This window comes from Solenopsis invicta, chromosome 1 (assembly GCF_016802725.1).
Source record: "Solenopsis invicta isolate M01_SB chromosome 1, UNIL_Sinv_3.0, whole genome shotgun sequence".
Taxonomy (NCBI): domain Eukaryota; kingdom Metazoa; phylum Arthropoda; class Insecta; order Hymenoptera; family Formicidae; genus Solenopsis; species Solenopsis invicta.
The window spans coordinates 26,745,713-26,766,452 of NC_052664.1; the positions used below are offsets into that span (position 1 = coordinate 26,745,713).

The 20,740-nt window shown below is 32.5% G+C and overlaps 2 protein-coding genes across 6 annotated transcripts in view; one reads left to right on the top strand and one right to left on the bottom strand.

Moving 5' to 3' along the window:
* The window catches only part of LOC105201980 (arrestin homolog), a 199,214-nt gene that overhangs the window by 117,251 nt on the left and 61,223 nt on the right, over positions 1 to 20,740 (top strand). For 2 of the 5 annotated variants that reach the window (XM_011170302.3, XM_011170304.3), the window contains exon 1: positions 19,569 to 20,420. The exons of 1 other annotated variant lie outside the window; for it this stretch is intronic. The gene's annotated coding sequence lies outside the window, so the exon portion shown is untranslated. Of the gene's footprint in view, positions 1 to 19,568; positions 20,421 to 20,740 lie in introns of those variants that run through there. 2 more of the 5 variants (XM_039454217.1, XM_039454216.1) reach the window with 2 other exon arrangements.
* LOC105201982 (14 kDa phosphohistidine phosphatase) overlaps positions 1,197 to 20,740 on the bottom strand; it is an 83,113-nt gene continuing 63,569 nt past the window's right edge. The window contains exons 3-4 of the mRNA XM_011170305.3: positions 4,563 to 4,690; positions 1,197 to 1,420 (exon numbers count right to left, since the gene is read on the bottom strand). Of these exons, the coding sequence (XP_011168607.1) occupies positions 1,328 to 1,420; positions 4,563 to 4,690 (221 nt within the window). The 3' untranslated portion in view covers positions 1,197 to 1,327. The remainder of the gene's footprint in view (positions 1,421 to 4,562; positions 4,691 to 20,740) is intronic.

Genomic DNA, 20,740 nt, shown 5'->3' on the forward strand with positions numbered 1-20,740 from the left:
CCTTATATCGTTAAATGATATTACAACACCATCGATTACTGTTCCGTCTCTGTATATAACAACAGTCTAAAACATAACTTACCTTCTTATCGTTTTAAGAGGATGCTGACGTTTGTTTTACCGATTAAACACGATATTTGTCACACAAAGTAATTTTTTTGTTGATTACATGTTATATATAAATATCTTTTTCACAATTAAAATATAGACGATTGAATTTTATGTGTGAGATATTGATGTAGTAGTAAACATCAACATATCTTTATAAACTACTACATCGACAACGCACGCACACGTATGCACAAATTTTCAGACAAGTGTTTTCTTTTATAGATACTAAACGTGTACTAAAACTCTTGGCTCTTTTCTAAAAACACAGTATTATCCTTTCATGTTATTCTGAGATGAAATTAAGTTTCTTATATATACAAAATTAAAAATTTTTGTATAAAGCAAATGTATGTTATCACAAATCAATAATAAAATTGTAATCGTCTCATTTTTTTTTGTTTTTTGTATGAAATTTTTATTTACCAATTACGTTATTGTCTCTGTTGTGAATAAGAATTTTATAATCTTTTTCACAGTTACATTAGACAATAATGTAATTGGATTTTTTAAATAATTCTATAATCAATAAAAAGGTTACGTGGAAAAAATCGTGTTTAATAGATCAGTGAAATAAATCTGTCAACTTACACCGATGAAATTATCAATATTACAGGATACGAAATTCTCCGAATTAGATTTACAGAGAAAATTAAAAACATTTTTACATGTTTAAAAAACACATAATAATCACGGAATATCCAAATTGAGCTTAAAAATGAAAAAAAAAAGAATTATCAACACATCATATTTTATTTTAACAATATTAAAGTCAAATATATCAACAATCTTATAACTTAATTACTTTTTTCTGTATTGTGTTATCTATTAATTAATTTAAATCTTTATATTATCTATATGAAAAAGATTCATGTAAACATAATGTAAACAATAAGTAAATAATCTACATAGACGTAATCTTGAAATGTGCTGCACAACCCTGTTTAGATGTCAAAAGAAAATTTAGAGAAGGATAAAAAGGAATAACTTTCTTAGTTTTAATTAATTTACTCACCTTTTTATACCAGACAACATTCCGTATATAAAATAGTTAGACAGAACATTTAATAATTAGGACATACATTAAATTTCATTCCGACACGTACATACATTTTATTAACAACTGTAAATAATGTAATAAATATACAAAGCAATATTCAATCTTGTATTTGTTAAGTTATTAAACAAGATAGGATATTTCATTATCATATTTTCTTGGTTAGTAACCTTCGTCAGAACACGTGATGTTATAGCCAGGATACTTTTTCTTCAATAACTCAACCGACACTTGATGGTCAGCTTTACCAAAACCCTGCGAATAGAATAAATGATTAATCGCGTGACATTCTCCGAAAATCAATGCTGTCGTGTCACCTTTACGTGATTAAGTTTAAACCATTTCATTAGGCACAATCAACGTATTCGTTAGCACAACGAACTACCCCGCAGCAATTGTTACGAGAATAGATTTTTTTCTAGTTTTATACAAAAGGGTACATATACGCTTGACATCTCTACAGCTGTCACGTTGGCTGCAGAAGTGCACAAAAAGAAAAGGGATAAAAAGAAAATAAAGAAGGTGGAAATTAAGCTTCCGGATATACTCTTTTAGATAAAATTTTCTGCTGACAAACTGAAGTGTATGTCATTTTAAAAGTAAGTGACAATAAAAAAAAAAGATCTTCCAACAAGAGAGAAAAAATAATTTCCGACTTAAAGAAAAAAATAATATAAATGCGCTAAATAGCGCAAATAAATAGATATCAGTATATTTGCTTATAATAATTATAATATTTGTGTCTATACTAATGTTGTGTGAATCATGTTAAAACGTCATGTGTTTAATTGATTATGCACACAACAAGAGGCATGATCATATAAAATATTTTATAATTTCTAATTTAGGTATATTTATAGTTTCTAATAAAAGGACAAGGAATTATTACTTGTGACATAAGAACAATTCAATACTTTTTATTTTTCCGAATATAATATCGTTGCTCTTTTCGCGCAAATTTTACGATATTAATACTCGACGTGTTCCCACGGGATCCGGAATAATCTTCAAGAAGTCGGACGTCAAATACGCTCCGTCGCTCGTAGCTATCACTAGCGATACAAAAACAGAGTATCCAAGGTGAGTGTTAAAGTTACTTTCCCTCGGGCGTCGTCGGATTTAAAGAGAAGGCGGCCCCCTTTTTAAACCTACAATATATCCTCATCCTTTTATCCAGGTGATCCTCAAGTTTTTTAAATATACGCGCTCGAATCTCTACTTTAAATCTCGCGCTTAAAAAATATTTTCCTGTCAATCTCGCGCGGCTCTCGTAATATGAATTATTCGTCTCCCAAAACGGATTGCGAATTCCAATTTAAATTCTCGAATAAATGATCTGGAACGCTTTCGCCACTTTAAGATATCGGCTCGTTCGTTCCTTATAACGATATCCATATGGCCACTGAAATATTTCATCTGAAATGGGATGAATATGCTCCATCATATTAGGGCGTTCATATTTCACGAAAGCGCGCAGCTTCGCGATGTCTATCGTACTTATGCAACTGAAGTTTATCTACTAAAAATAACAGCAACCCGATGTCGTCCTTATTTTCACAATTTGTGACTTGCAACTATGAAATATGAAATTTCCCACGTTATGTATTCAATCGCATTCAATAAAATAATTTTTGTTTTATCACGTTTTCCTATATAAATATTAAAGAAATAAATACTCGATTATAAACTCAATTTTATGCCGTATTCGCAATTATAAATCGCGTTTCGCGATTAAAAATTCATTTACATATCGCATTGCGATTCATGAAAAAAAAATCGCGGTGTTAATGATAAATCGTAAAATCGCTACTTGCGATCAAATTGAAATTATATAACTCTTTATACAATAAGCTCAACGCAAAATTAAAATTTGCACTGAGCACGGTTACCAGCTCTGAAGTCAAGGATTTTGACAAAGGACAGGATTACATAAATCAACACAACATTGTAATTAAAATAAACTGTCTTTTGTCAAATAAATAACGCAAGATATTAAAAATTCTGAAAATGAAATTTAGGCTAATACAAGATGTTTGTGCGATTTTACTAATCGTAAATCTAGATTTACTATATAGCGATATTAAATTTTTGCTGGATGCAAAATATCGGTTTTAATAAAGCATTCCTAGAATTTAGGTGAAAGGAAAAAAAAGTGAAGAAACTGCCTCAAGAGCAAAAAAATTCGTAAATAAAAATACTTAATCTAGCCCACCGCGTCTAGCACATCGTTAAATCAAATGATAGCGTATGAAAATAAAAACTTACGGTACTGTCCGAGTTTTTGCAACGTACCTATAATAATTGGCTTATATTTGCGCGAGGTGCTATCATAAATGCTATAATACGGCCCGATAAAATCCAGCGCGGCGTTACGGAAGTCGACAAACATTTCCGAGTTTACGTAAATGCAATTGCAATTTTATGCTTGGAGGTCAATCGACCAGCTTCAAGGTTTATAGCATTTATACGCCTCGAAACGTTTCATAGATAATATAAAATAGCGAAATTTTTGCATTTTTTTACAATTGAAAATTTGCCAATTTACTATTGCAAATTTCTTTTACAATTGAAAAATTCAGCAAGTATTTTATTTAAAAAATCTTTAAATTTAAAGAATGATATGGACATCGTTTGAATTCTTTCATTACTTACGCGTTTGTAATTTGTAATAATACACTAGTAAGAGATAAACTCGAAATATAAGAAGCTCGCTAAAAGGAACTTATTTTACACGTACAATTCTAGCTCTCATACAATGCGCGTAACTTTCTATTCGATTATGTCTTGCGTCAGACGAATTCTCTCGGACGGACAAATTTAATCTGCTGAAGTTCGACATATGATGCCGCGTGGGCGTAAAGCTCGTGACCAGTAATAGGGGTGAAAATGTTTATGTTTAATCATAGGGGTATTGTGACGCGCATTGCCTCTGTACTCTGCGTTTGAAATGTCATCTAACATCAGACAATATCACGATTCATATCTGGACATTTATGTCGATTAATTGTCAATCTTACTTCGACAGCACATATTTGATACAAACATTAATTTCGATTTAACAAATTCGTTGAAAACGTGGAAAATGGAAATGAAGTATTCATGCAATGCGCAATATTCCGCAGTGTATAATAATAAAAGTCAATTGGGAAATATAGAAATATGCATGATGACAATCGGAAAATTCTTGAAACTAAACAGTTGTTACTGCGGAGATGGAATAAAGTGGATTGAACACTGTAGCACACACTGTGGAATAAAGCCATTTTTTCCCGTCCATTTTTTATTAATACTTAACTGTGAGGGGTCACTTGCGAAAAATAAAATATTTTTATATCAGTCAAATCATAGACGCGACATTGATGAAATAATAAATATTCCAATGAATTTCGTGACTCACTTGCGAATATCCATAAACTTTGATGGTCTTTTCGTCGGGGTCGTGCTCAATTCTTCCACCGCCTACACAGTCCGCCTGCAGACCGGCGTGTTTCTTGATTTGTCCCTCTACCTCGTCAAATATATCAGCTGAAACATAAATAAAACAACGTGTATGATAATAAAGTTCGGTATAATTTTAAGGCTTTTGAATTAATTAGTTAGATTGAATTTTATTGTAAAGTGGAGGGCGTAAGTATTAACTCATAGCATTAATATACTAGATTTTAATTTTTTTCTTTCACGCTTATACATTCACTGTACACTGAGAGAAAAAATATTTAAATTTTAATAAATATTTATTCGAATAATACTAATGAAATATTTACTTACGATACATAAATATTTACCCTAAAAGAAAAAAATGATACTTAAATTAGTAGTTCTTGTATTAAATAACTATATAGTAAATATTTCATTAGTACTATTCGAATAAATATTTATTACAATTTAGTAATTTTTCCCTCAGTGTATTATCAAAATTGCTTTAAACAATTGTAAAAAAAATAAAAGCCATTTAATTTAAATTTTGGAATCACAGTTAGACAATGTAAATAAAAAATGTTTTAATTACTCATGAGAATATTATCTCATTTAATCATATTACAATATTTTATCATACATAATCTATGATTATGCATGATATCTATGATCATAATTTATGATTATAAAACTAAATGAAAATTTATCGTATGCTACAAATTCACCAAAAATTTATATATATATATATATTTTTTTTTTACGGAAAACTCGATTGGAAGTGAAAATTCTTGTCAGTTATGTACTTCAAAAAGTATTCATTAAAAGCATATTTGTGTAAAAATGAAAAGGATTCACTGGCATGTTGCCAACGAAATCACATCAAAAGATGCATTTAAATAAAATTGCAACAAAGCATTCTATTTTATCTCTACTTTACTTAAATCTGAAAATACGTATAAAAGATGGTAAAATTGTGACGGAATGATATTAAATATACAAAATAATTTTATTATATAGTCATAAAACCAATCGTAAATTTTGAAAACCTTTTTTATGCTACAATCAAAAGCATACTTTTGATAGAATATTACTGACAAAGGTTTTTTCACTTTCATTCGAGTTTTCCCTAAAAAAAAAAAATTATTATATTTAATAAATTTTAGCATAAAATAAATTCCCGAATCCTGTGTCCGGAAAATTAGTTTCGTGCTCATGAAAATTTTACTGTGGCTTACAACACGATAAGATATAAAATTCATTGGGCAGATAACATGTCAACTGTACGCTTGTATTACTTCTTAAAAATATCTAACATATGTTTTCTCAAATAATATTTTCATAGTGTAACAGACAGATGCGTTTAAAGGACGAACTCCTTCGAATCGAGACAAACGGCAAAACTTAAGGGAGAGATGTAGCGAATACGCAGCAAATCGTGCGGGAAATAAACAGATATCTCGTTATTACTATTTCCCGGGTCGAACAAAAGCGCAGAGATAACAGTCGTAATTCCCGTCACTTCGTTCTCTCTCAAAAGTTGCAGAAACTTGTGTCGTGCTAAACACAATGTACCGATCGCGTATAAATAGCTGGCGGTAGTAAACGCTAACTTCTCGTCCCATCCGGATTGTCTTTATTACAACCAATATTATCGTAAATTGCATGTCCCTCGGCAAACGCAAGAGCGCCCCTCGTCTGAAACGCGATACGGATCCTCGACGAAAATCCAAACGCCCGTATAGGTAAGTATCGGGTGATCAATCAAGCGCTATTGTGCGTCACTGGTGTGTCCACCCGATACGGAAAAGTTGAAAAGAAGGACTTAGTATCGATCCGCGGAAAAACTGGGAAAGGTATAATACGTGCGTGTGGCCGCGCGTACCATGTGTAAGAAATGCTCTTCGAAACACTTTATACGTGTTGTAACGCGTTAAAGTGCGTTCCATATGTCGCGAGGTGAGACAGACGATAAAAGGAGGATTTTTTCCGATAAAAAAAAAAACTGAAACAGAGCGCGAAATGCATCACACGAAACGCATAAAACGCTGTCATCATTGCACGACAGTTGCACGCGCTGCAAAAATTTCTATTAAATTTATTGACGCACACTACCTCATGCGTATCTCGAAGCTTTCGCTTCCGTAGATCTCCCGCTTCAAAAATGTAAAATTTCCATTTTTAAATTTTACATTAAATACTTGTTATCAATGTAACGTAAAATTACGTAATTAATTTTATATTAAATATAAAAAATTTCATTTTATATAAAATAGAAAGTTATAGATAAATACGTAAAATCAAATTTTGTGTGTGTGTGTGTGTGTGTGTGTGTGTGTGTGTGTGTGTGTGTGTGTGTGTGTGTGCGTGTGTGCGGGTGCGTGTTCCAAGGTAAAAGATGACATTTAGAAATAATATATGAAATTGATTATAAAATATTTAATATAAAATCAGACGTGTATATAATTTTTAATCAAATATATTAATTTCTTATATTATTTCTAGATATCACTTTTCTAAATTTGGCACAGAATATGATAGTTTCGAAAATCTAGAGATATTATAAAAGATATAAATAACGAAGATCTGAGAACTGAGAATCATTTTTCACTTTCCATGAAAAATGGTGAAAATTTGCAAAATACAGCTTGAGAATTGATAATTTGAGAAATTGAAAACTTTTTAGAACCGATTTCCGCGAATATTTTTTTTTATTCTTCTTTAGAAAGCTTTGCTTTCTCAAGGATGACTAATTTATATTCAATATTATATTCAATATTGTTAGATAGAAACAAGATAACAATACGCGTAACTTCATATTTTTTTCGTTCCACGAACATTCTTTCTCCCTTACTCGTTTGCTTTGGTAAACGGAGAATCTTCTCGTTTCCTCGTTATGGGAATAAACATGTTTCGCAACAAGCAACGCACCTGCTGATTGGATTACGTTGCCTCCGGAGACAAATATATTCCGGATAAGACATTTTATACAAAACCTATAAAAGAATCTCTGGTTTCCATGACAAAAAAAACTCAACTTTCAATTAGTCAAGAAAGGATTCAAGTGAAGAGTAAAGCGATTGCCTTATCCCTTTTCTGCGACTGACAAAATGAAGTAAATATCTCAATAGGTGCATAATTATTGTTTAACAAAATAAAAATAAAAAAGATATGTTTAAATATCTTTATTTTATATCTTTATTTTAATCAACAATTACAATCTCGTCATTCTGGTAATTATCACGTAATTATTAAACAAATACATTAAAGCTTTCAAGAATTTTATTATATTTTATTCATATTTGTTTCTTAAACAAATTGTTCGTTAAGATTTACATTTGTTGAATTGAAGTCTAATGAACGATATGAGAATCAGAAATATTTCAATCTCTATGTCTAATAAATAAAAAATTATGCATAATAAAATATAAATAAAAAAAGATGAGAATTATGTCTCTCATTTTTTATAGATAATTGCTAACTGATGTCAGTTACGATAAGAATTCAAGTAACATGGGTAAATTCCAAGTTAGAACAACATGACGTTACATTGTTAAATATTCATAAAACCGTCGTGAATCATTAACGTGTCTCCACGTTAATGTGGTCTTTATAAAAACAAAGGCGGCAAAGATTTCGTGTCTCTTCTGAAACATAAAAAAAAAAGAGAGATGAGAAGAGACCGTCGACGAGGAAAGATCGAAACAGCCAGTTTCATCCCTGTCCCAGTGTGTTCATGAGCCTTTAACTTTCGCGGAAAAGCGCATATATCTTGTCCTTCCGGGTCTATGTGTTACCCATTAAGATTCACCCTATCTTCCCGTTCAGAAAACGAGAACCAAGGACAAAAGGTGAAGGTAAAGGGACGTAAGCGGGAGCGTCTCGCTTGGAGGCGTGCGTAAAGGCGATGAGAGATAATGGGAGAAACCGTCGGAGACCAATGTGCGGAAATCAGCACAAATGAAGTAACATCTTTGAACATAGACGAAGAGTGGCACTACTATACCATGATTCGAACGGGTTGCCAAACTGATTCTTGAAACGCTAAAGAAAATATATTATTGATCGTTTTATCCGATAGGATTCTCGAAATAGAAACGTATCATTACTTGTCATATAAACATCGAAATTATTATCTGACAACGTACAGACGTCGAACGACGATTGGAGATTTTGATATGATGTGCTGAACTAGCATAGGGGTTGTGTCCGTTCAAAGTGATTAATTGATTTTAAAATAATTAATGGTAAAATGATTTCCATCTCCGTATATATGCATTAAAAAAAATTTAGTAAAATTAAAAAAATGGGTTTACAAGTAAAAATTTTCTTTTTTTTTGTGTATTTGCTTTAATTTTAATAAACCATGTGTTCGCATATGACTGTAAATGGATTTTTTTAATTTTATTAAGTTTTTTCTCCGTGTAATTTTAGTAAATTTTGTTCTCAGAGACATTACTTATCTCTGCAAATATTATAGGAACAGCGCGTCTATTAACAAAGATCGATATCTCTGTAATAAGTTAGATGTTCATACATTGTTTAACACATCGATAACGATGAATAAGCGTGACAATTTGTTCCATAAACCGTATCTACAATAAATATTTGAGTATAAAAATTTAATAAATTAATTTGAAAATATAGGTCGGTTTCATAATCTATTCTTAGATCGTCTTAAATAATATCTTAAAATGGTAATATGCTCTGTAATTGATTTATGATATCTAAAGACAGTAGAAGAATTGACTATAAATACCGCTATCATGTATGCCTCTCACATAAAGTATCTTTCATTCGTCACGTGATAAATAATTAAACGGGAACTTAATATATTTACTCGTAAAATATTTACAGGTTTCCGCCTCACAAATTGCTATATTTTGCTTCGTACAAGACTCAAAGTAAAGATTTGACGTAATAAAATATTCTCATCAATTTACTCCATTTTAAGGAAACTTATAAATTACAAATTTGCTCAATTTTTGCTTCAAGACTTCAGTCTTGACTATCACGTTTGAAATAATTGTCATGCACATTTTGCAAATCATTTTGACATCAATGAATCATTTTAAAGTTAATCAATCAATCACTCTAAACGATACAGCTTTAAGTTAGTTCAACAGATTATATCGATATCAAAATCTGTTATCGTCATTCAACATCTACTTTCATCAGTTATTAACCGCTAGCAATTTCACGAAGTTCGACAAGTTTGTATGAAACTTGTTGGCAGAGACGCAACTGCAAATTAACAAAACCAGACTTGCGGTTAACGATGTCCATGTAACTTTATCTCTTGTTGAAAATGCTCTGAAAATATTTGTTTGTTTTTTTTTTTTATAATTACAGTACGACAAGAAGTGAGCAGAAACGATTTTTAAATAAAACGCCATTTTTAAATATCGAGAGTTGTTGTGTTCGACATTTTTGTCAATAACTTTTAAATAACGATATATAGTTTTGGGAGGTAATGCGTTACTTGCAACGCCGTTATCGTTATCATTATTCCTTTATGTCTGCAGCATTAACGTCGTAACAGTTTTACCGTAACGCTAACGAATTTTATCGTTACTTTATAAATGTATGTACAATATCTATATGGACCGTGTTGCGATTAACCAAAACCAGTACAGACTTTATATTGAATTGATTAAACAACAATATAGACAATTGGATGCCACTCTAAAAAAAAGTCACAAAAATTTCAGAAGTTGTACTTGTGCGCTCTTTCGGTCTGATCTGCTTCAATCTGCTTATCGGCAACGGTGGAACATACGTTAGAAATGAATAGAAATCGATGACAAGGTGTACCCCTCAGTGGGCACTAAAAGCACGAACCGGTACCGCACTAAGTGCGAAACTCGGTATAACGCAGAGTAAATACGATATGGATATGGTCGATACGACATACATGTAACATCTGAGAAAGAGGGGGAGGGAGGGGGGACGGAGAGAAAGACATAAGGAGAGAAATGTGTAGACTTTCGACACAGCATAGAGTTAATCAGCTTGCAGCGAGTTCCTAAAGCCACAGAGAGGAGAGATGGAAAGTTCTGAAACCACAGAGAGCAAGTTTATACCGATTATGGCTGCAGAGCGACGCGTGAAGCAATTGGTAGAAATATCTCCGGCGCTTCGTGCATAAAATATCTCCCAGTATAAATATTTGAAGATACTCTTTCCCGAAAGATACGTAGCGTGTCACGAAAAAGCAAGCGAATTAGAAAGATCAGATTAATTAACCCCTCCCCCTCTCTCTCTCTCTCTCTCTCTCTCTCTCTCTCTCTCTCATTTTTCTTCTCCTCCTCCTCCTCCTCCTCCTCCTGTCTCTTTCCTCTCTGAAACATGTCCTCCGAAACTAATCCTCCTACAACTTGTGTAACTCGCTTCACACAAACGAAAATTATATGATTGATGTGGTGTATAAGCCGATAATATTTGGATGTTTATTAACATACGCTACAAAGCGAGTATCGAAATTATTACATCAAGCTTATGTTATCATGGTGTTTACAAATAACTCCGATAAATTGAATAGTGTGTTAATGATTCAAAAATACTTTGCAAAATCGCTGCAAAGTTTCAGGTGATAAAAATGAAAAACAATAAACAGAGGTACATTAAACGAAAGATTTCCATAATATTTAAATTGTCAGTATTAAATCTATATAGAAATTTTTCAAAGTAAAATATTAAGTCAAAATATATATTACTACGAGTTCAAAAATCTAAATAATTTTTTTAAAAAGAGATAGAAACAGCATGATCAATTTATAAAAATACACGGGGAAAAAAATTAGTCGCATCAGCAAAAATCTGTACGTGGTAATTAAATTAAATTTCAGCTGTATATATCATACACAAATTTTTGCTACTGCAACTGACTATAACTAATTTTTTCTTCCGTGTAAAAAACATTAACTACCTGACTGAAATGTGCAATCTGTTTAATGAAAGCGTGCTATTTGTTATTTCCTTATCAAATTACAAATCGTCATAATTTTTTGTATAATTATATCCATACGTTTGTGCTAAGCGTCATATATGTATATTTATTTGTATTTATAAAGCTATTAAAATAAAAAATATATAATACTCATGCACAGCGCCGGGAGGAAAAATAAGATGAAAGTGGCCAGTACAATCACTGAACTGTAATTCAATTAAAAATTGAGCACTGATAAAGGTTAGGCTGCAAGGGAGAACAAACAACATGCGCAAATTCTCATCAATCTAAAATGACAATTGATTTCTTTGTACCGATTATGCTTAACAAATTGGTCTAAAGCCACCCGAACCTGTTATTATTATTGAGAGGGGAGACGAGCAAATCACTAATACTGTACTAAACATGCCGTGCTTTCGTAATAATTTAGTGAAATACATTGCAGTTTCTCTTTAAAGCAACTGTTACTTTCTCTTTATAAATTTAACTGTAACTTTTATACATGAATATTGCATTGAAGTAATTTTCCAGATTTTGTAAGTTAGACATTAAGAAAACGACTATCAATGACGGGAGTAATCTACAGGGTGATCGACCGAAGCGATTTCATTCTTCGAATTTTAACACCTCGCTTTTGCAGATTTATGACACCGATTTGCGCTCGTGAAGTCCGAGACACGCCACTCTATATTACACGATCGCAGTAGTTTGTAATAAAAGCAAGGGAGAATACACGGCGCGATTAATGCAGCGTCACCGTGACGTAACATATCAAGTTTATTATTAGCGGAAATTTCCCTAAGAATGATGGTCTTGCGATCAAAATTCATATCTCGTAAAATTACTTCAACACAACATTCATGTATAATAATTACAAACTGCAAATTGTACAAATTAAAACTCGAACGAGTTCAAAGATTGCAAGACAAATTTAAATCTAAATTTTTCATCTTTATAGAATTCGGAAATTATACGCTGTAGAGTTGGCAGCTGATGGCTAACGAGGGAACGTTAGCCATCAGCAGTTTATGAACTGAAGGCTAATATATAAATTTACCTATCTCTATAGGTAAATTTACCTACATATAATCTCACGTTCTAAATGTCCGTTTTTGGAATGATGTAAAAAAAAAATAAGAATCCTCTCGTGCCATCTCACTCACTGAAAACTATATGTATGATAAAATGAACAGAGCTTTTTAAACTCTATTAAACATTTTACTTTAACAAGCCATTTACAAATATTTACTTCGAAAGAGTTACTAACTTTCTAAGTAAAGGAAAACTTTTCGTTGAAACAACGCGAATTATTTGAGGCAACAGCGACGACCATCCGGCCACTTCATGTAAGTTGAAACAAATGGCTTTGCGCCAGATCTATTCCCGCGTCGACGAAAAATTAAGATGTATCATCGACGATGATGCATGCTCTCTCCGCAAAATGCGAATCGCGTCGTAAATCATACCTAACGAAACGCCGAGTAACGACACACAAGTAATTAGTGCTTTCCATTACGCCAAGGATAAAATAAAATGGCAATTAAGAAAGAAAGCATATGGAATAAAAGCGATACGCGAAGGGCAAAATGAAATTATATCTCTCATCAATATTTATAACCCACGAAATATTGAGAAATCCAATTGCGTATTTATTGTCGCGTAGGGCTGTTAATTGCTGTCGGAAGATTCTAAAATTGATTTAAAAAATCTATATAAATATTAAAAATTTATATATCTCATGCAATTTTTCTTACACTATGACATTTAAAAATAAACAGACATTTTTTTTATATAAATAACATTATGTAGAAATTGCAGAAAAATTACATTGTTAAGAAATATTTATCTAAAACTTTTAATTCATTTTAGATTAAACCAATTATATTTTTAATTCGTGATTAGACTAAAAAGATCAATAATGAAAGTTGACAAATATACACAAAATTATTGAGTTATCTCTATCGAATTGTCAAAACTACAAGAAATGGCAAAGAGTTATTTCAAGTACTTATGACAGAGAACATAGTTCATGGCTGAACTTCAAGATATTGTGTTCAACAGAAAAATCAGCTTTGACTGCTGGTCTCAAGATTCATTAATGATTGATTCTTGCCCTTAGATGCCAAAGCTGAATGTATAAGCCAATCATATTAAAGACTCTTACAATAGTTGCAAAACTTCTTTTTCCGCTGAAACGCAGACATTGAATGCACTGGCGGAATAAAATTAATTTCAAAAATAAATTTCTGATATCTCCATATAATTTGCTCATATATTTATGAGACGCTCACTTGTTAATTTCTGTGGAGACGTGAGAACGCAAAAAGCGAGCGCGATTAAAATCAGAAAAACAATATATTGTCTCACAGACACGAGGGAAAAATTAATTGAACGCAGCGTAAAATTTTGTCATGCCGTGTATAGCATATAATAACCACGGGTCTTTCTCATTTACATCTGTTAGGGAAAGATTTTAAATATATCGCAAAAAATTTAATAAACTCCCTTTCATTTCGCGACGCGCAGTATTTGACAGTTATTTGCAATTCAGATGCTCATAAAATAATTATCGTGATTGTCAGGACTTAAAATAGAAACGTAACAACAAAAGTGTTTTCCGCAAGGTACATTAAATTCTTTTTAATACGATGACAAGAACAAAAAAAGAACGATAAAGATAGAGCAATAAAAGATTTGCAAAAATAATTATTTTTTGTCCTTGTATTTATAACACTCGTCTTTGTTTTAAAATATCATAAATAATTTAAAGCTGCACCTCGTATATTCAACATCTGACCTTTAAGCAAAAATAATACAAGCAGTATAAAAACTATTATTTATTACATTTTGCAAATTAATAAGAAAAGCTTCTTAATTACATGCCGTCAGTTTCTTTATCATGCATATAAATTACAATATTTATAAAGTTTTATTAATGAAGCAAAGAAATTATAATAACGCAGTAATTATGAGTACATAATATCTATAGAGATGTACAGCATATTTAATAAAAATAATCAAGAGCCATCGAGACAATTACAGAGAACGGAAAAGAATGGAATAATAAAATTGAGGAAATTGATACTAGATTTTATTTATACATCTATCGATAATCGATATTTATTGAATCGAGAATATACATTATCGGATACAAGATTATGCAAGTGGAAATAATTGTATTGCACTGTAAATTAAACATAAAATAAACACATGTGTACAGTTGTATACATATACATGTGCTTGTTCATTAATTTATTATTGAAAAATTTTAAAACAGTTTGAAATAATATTATTAGTTGTATTTGTTTTGTCAACTCCTAGAATTAGTATTTTTATTAACAATGTAGAAACAGTATCTAAAAATAATATCGTACTTGAAATAAATTTAAAAGACTAAAAGAGTACGCTATAAAAGTATACGTAATTTCAAAAATTACTTAATTTATAAAACTCAATATTTTATGGTACTTTCAAAGAATTTGAATCATATAATCATACAGCATTTTATTTAAATATATTTTGATCCTAAAATTTAATCGAATATAATTTTATGTTTTTAACGTTTAATATGATTTGTAACATATCTTCCTGATGAAACATTTAGGACTATTGCAAATTGGAAGAAAATTTATTTAATATGACAAGCCAACGTTCAGAGATGTAAATTTTCGTTGAATTTATGTAAAGAGATACTCAAAGTACTGTAATTAGTGAAAACATTCCAATCATAAAACGTCGATATTATTCATTCAACTGTAACGTCAAAACTTGAAAATTCGAAGAGAAATATAGCAATTGACCTTATCATAATCGCAGTAATAAAGAAAGAATACAGGTCGTTCAACGATAGATACCGATTTCAATTTCCTAATGCACTGTGGAAACGAAGAAGCACGGAATCTCAGAAAAGGCAAATGCACAATACTAATCAACAGTTAATCAGCAACGCAAAAGAAGCATCGAGAGAAAGCTTTTAGCTCTCGTTAAGCTCCTTTTGAATTATACATCGAAGTTTTATTAAATTATATTGGCCATATATATATAAAATTACCGTCATTTAGATACATTAGTACTTAAATATTTGCCTGAGATATACGATATCTCAACAAAAACATAACTTTATTAAAAGAGCACGCGCAATCTTATTTAATCTTATTTATTTAAAAACTTTTTTAATTTCGCTAATACATATTTAAAATCGGCCTTGTTTTAAATGCTAAAGTTCTCAAATTACATTATCAAAAATCTTGTAATTAAAAGGAACGGCTCAAAGTGTATAAACGACTTCTACCTGAAGAAGGTTAGAAAAGAAGATTCCCAAAGCACTCGTTATCCTACAACAAAACGCAAATGTGCTCACCCCTTTCGATTCAGCAAGTCTTGAGGTTTCCAGTATACAAAGACCCTCGCAGAAACGTTCGTCCCGGAGGAAAGCTAACGAAACGAATTTCAAGTTGCGGGAAGAGATAGTGTGAACTAGAACCGTGAAACTCGACCGAAGATTGACGTTCTATCGATAGTCGACACCTTTGTCCTTCCGCAAGTCCTACTCGTTCGATCGTCAAACACAGAGCTTACTTTCCGAGCGTTTGTCTATAATATCATCTCAGATACAATCTGCGACAAGCAAAAGGAGATTCCAGTTGTCAAATTCCCAAAGCCTTGAAACATCTATTTTTCATGCCATATCACAATATTTTCAATAAACTTTATGTAAATGGTGACATAATCAAATTCAAGAAAGGGACGCACAGCACTGGCAGCTATAACTCGCGTAAAGAGACGTTGAAGTTTCAAAGGACTGCCTAGCGAGTTGTTAGAAACTTTCTCGTTAAATTGGCTTATCTACTTTAAAGCTGTATCCCGATTCAAGATGAAATGAAAAACTCAAAGTTTCACGGAGATAGAAATTTCATGAATTAAGAAGCAAGAGAAAGCCATACTTGTCAGTTAACAGTAATTATAAACATTTGAGATTAGAAGTAGGAGAGTTGAATCTTCATATGTAGAATATATAATGTGAAATGTCTATATTATAGGTACTATTGATAGTCCCCAATATATATTATATCAGGTACTTTATTAATATAATACCTGATATAATACATAGAAACTATCGATGATAATGTAGAATTTAATATATTGATAGTACTTAAGATTGATATGTTAAACACTATATGAAAAGTATCTAATTACAATATAAATCAACATGTTTATTGTTAGTTTGAATATCTATCAAAAACTTGTATTTTTTTTTTTTTTTTTAAATGATAGACAATAAATTATTTTTCAATATTTTTTGCTTAATATACGAAATGCTTCGTTTGATCGTATAATTTTCATCGTCTAACTAATTAATAAGTAAACTAATTGTTACGCCTTGCTTTGAAACTGACATTATATCTCAATAATAGATTAATAGTTCGACATATGCTCGAAATGCCGATACGATGTCTAACGTCGTTCATGTCAATGTCACAATTCTGAGAGCGTTGCTGCGTATGCATTATATGGATGCGTGCACGGCATGCCAAATTTGGGCACGTCGATCTAGAGAGAGAGAAAGAGAGAGAGAGAGAGAGGAAGGGGATGTCAAGTTTTAATTTTTATGCTAATTCTGAAAATCAATAATTCTAATACCTTTGAGTTTGCCGACTGGGTATCATATGTAACATTTCTATTCATGAATCTTTGTTACCGTAGACCGCGAATAAAAGCATAAGAATAGAAGCTCTTTAGCGTTTTATGCATACACATGAATCGTATCTGAATCAGATGCTCCTTTATCGATATAGCGTCTGAGCGTCTGTATTATGCCAATTTTATACCTCACTTACTCTGGTTATTTACAGTAAATATATACATATATATACAGTAAACTTCTTTCGTCGATGACCTTTGATCATGCACCGTCTATAGTGGGTGTTTCTTTTCCTTTATTTTCCTTATATAGCCAGCATAGCATGAAGTAGACCACTGGAATAATATTGTTATGCTAGTTACACGCGACAAAGAATACAAACGATTTCTTGCAAACTCAATAACGACGTTACATTTTCATTATTAAACATTATTGTTTACAATTTTATTGAATTGTTTAATGATTTTAGGTCGTTGTAGTAAATTTAATTAGTGGCAGAAATACATATTTAAAAAAATATCAATAAAAAATGAGTTAAATGAAAAATACGTTGGATTTAACAAATATTTTCTCTTTATATTTAAATACGAATTTTTTTAGATAATTTTAATAAACAATTAAATAATAAATGTATTATTTATTTAACCAATTATTTAATACATAGAACATATTAAATAGCAAACAGCTCATTCAGATTATCTCTAAAAAATTCATAGTTTATATTTTGTGAAATAATAACGCTAAAGAAATATTGGTGAAACGTCAAACTTTGCAAAGTGGCAAAATTTATTTAAAAAATTTCTCGCAAAATACGTGTAATGCCATAGCAAGATTATTATATTTTTTAATTCAGTGGATTGTTTAAATTTATTAGTCAATTTTAATAGAACACAAATTTTATTTAATAAATTCGAACTTCAATATAAATATACTGAACCAATTAACTCGATAGTTTAATGAAAGGCACAGAAGGTGTCAATTCTAAATTAAAGTTAAAAAATTTTTAATTCAGAAAAAAACAAGTACATGATGTACAAACAATATGCTTTCATTATTCGCCAATTTGCGAAAGGCTTAAAGGCTCCGGAGTGCTTATTACTCTCGCAGATCAATACGCGCCTAGAAATAACTCCGCTTCACCGATACAGAAAAGAGTTCGAAAAACCGAAAATCCGATTTGATGGTAACGCGTGATACTCCCGACCGTAACGATGATATTATTGTTCGGCACGCGATCTGCCATGCGTGACCTCGAACTTTACCACGTGTCTCTACTTCGAAAACCAAAAATCTCAGAACTTATCCAAAAGCAATATCTCATTTTCTCTTTTGTCGCACAAAAGCCTAAAATAAGAAAGGAAATCCTAGACAAAGAACTGGATTAAGTTGTTGCTTTTCTCTCAAACTATGTCAGAGGTGTTATTTACCCAAAAATATTCAAAAATTCCAATATTGAATATATTCAATGTTCCAAATTTAATTTATATTCAATATTCCAATATTGAAATATTCAATATTCCAAAAATTTTTATTGAAAATAATCGCATACAAGGCTTTGAGCTTCACGACATAACGTACACGACGCAACATATGTGTGCTTGTGCATGCTTCTACCAATAATGAATAAAAACAATTTTCTTGCTTTAAGTAAGCTTTTTGGAAGGAAATCGTTTCTTCATGTTAATTTCAATTGGACGTATAACATATATAAAACATATTTATATAATTGAAAAAATAACAAGTTTCTGAGCAATAGCGCGTTTATTTGGCATCAATAATGCATCAATTAGCAATACATTATGTATGATCGTATTATTCACGTGTGACTAAAATTAGCATGGCGCACAAACGGTTCGCGATTTGTAACAAAACATTATTTATAATGAAAATAATTAATATTCCTTCATTAAATATTAAATACGGGAACCAGCAGCACCATGTTTTAAGCTAAAATATAAGAGAAATATAAGAGAAATTGCGTACCGAATTTAATATTCCAACGTTAAAAGTTAGCGTTGAATTTATTAAATAAAATGTAATAGAATTTTTCTGATAGGGATCACCAGGACAAAAATTCGACAAAATCCCACGGGCACGAGACGGGAGATGTCGGGTTGATGAAAAGCAATGTACAATTAATCACCTGCGACGATAAGCGCGCCCATCTCGCTAATGTGATCGTTCCGGCGTGGCTACCGGGAGTGGACGAAAATCATTTGTCTAAACGACAACGGCACGCACAGGCGGGCATTCCGGCGTTCTTCCGTCGGCGAGCGCGCCGAGATGCGTGCAAAAAGATTTCGCGTTTCTACGCATCGCCCCGCCGTCAATCGCCCAACATCGTGGGAGAGACGCGGCGCCGATTAGCGTTGCGCCCTACGCGTCGCGACGCCTGGCGTCGAGCGCGCCAGTAGACGGCGAGCCGTGCTACACGACGGACGTCGGGCGCAACGTCGAGTTCTACTACTTCTCACGAACGGCCTAAGCGATCCCGAACGGGCCCTCGCTCGCTGCTCAATGACCTCCGAGTGAAAACGGAGAAACGGCGATATCACGCGCGCGGAAATACCGTCGTTAGTATCGTCTTTCCAACATCGTTTCGAAAAAAAAAATAGAGAGAGAGAGAGAGAGAGAGAGAGAGAGACGAAGAAAATTCGCCGCGAAAAGTTCAAAGACGAGGGAGAATTGGGGACGGGTTTATAAATCTGGGTGAAAGAGAGAGAGGCCGCATTGTCAACGCTAGAGATACGGGAGAGGAGACAACCTTATCGCTAATCTTCCGGCCTTCCCTTCGTCCCAAATAAATATGCAGATTAGCTTCGCGCGTTTAGCGTCGGAGCTCTAGAGACGTACGCTTCAATATTCTCACTTAAACAACGCAGAAACGCGCTGGATAGCCCGACGGTATTATCGAAGAGGATAGTCCGAGAAATATAACGAACTGTCAGTACATAAGACTCAAAAGCACGGGCATGTGACGCACTTGAATTCTTAAAGAATTAACGCTTCGGAAAAAAACAAAAAAAAAACAAAAAACAATTTTGCTTGGTCCGCGACGCCGCGCCGTACCGCTTGATAAAGGGACAGATGGAAGAAGGTTACCCGATTCCTCTTGCCTGGGGAAGATCGATACGATCGTAAATGGTGTGTTTCGGCATTTATGGTCCGCCTTTAGTACCCTACGATGATCCGCTGAATAGACGGTCGTAGCAGGTGATGCCAGTTGATGCTCACGTCCGTAGGCAGTGTTCGTAAGTAAAGCAACTCGCGCGCAGAATTACTGCGCGCTATTATCGGGGGCCGACGGATAATCAGAATTGATTCGCTCTCCCTAATGTCGCGGCGCATATTTTCTCATTAATTCGTCATTTTTGCCCGATACCGCGGTACGAAAATAGATTTTGTTCAAATGGAAACGGCCATTTAAGCATTTGACAGTCGAACGTCGCTTTTCACGCGGTCGACGATTGTTGTAATTAATTTTTAATCGCGAGCTATATAAATAGCCCGCCGCTTCGCGCCAATATGTAATGTCAAATGGTTTAATATTGGCTTCAGATTCGTTTAACGC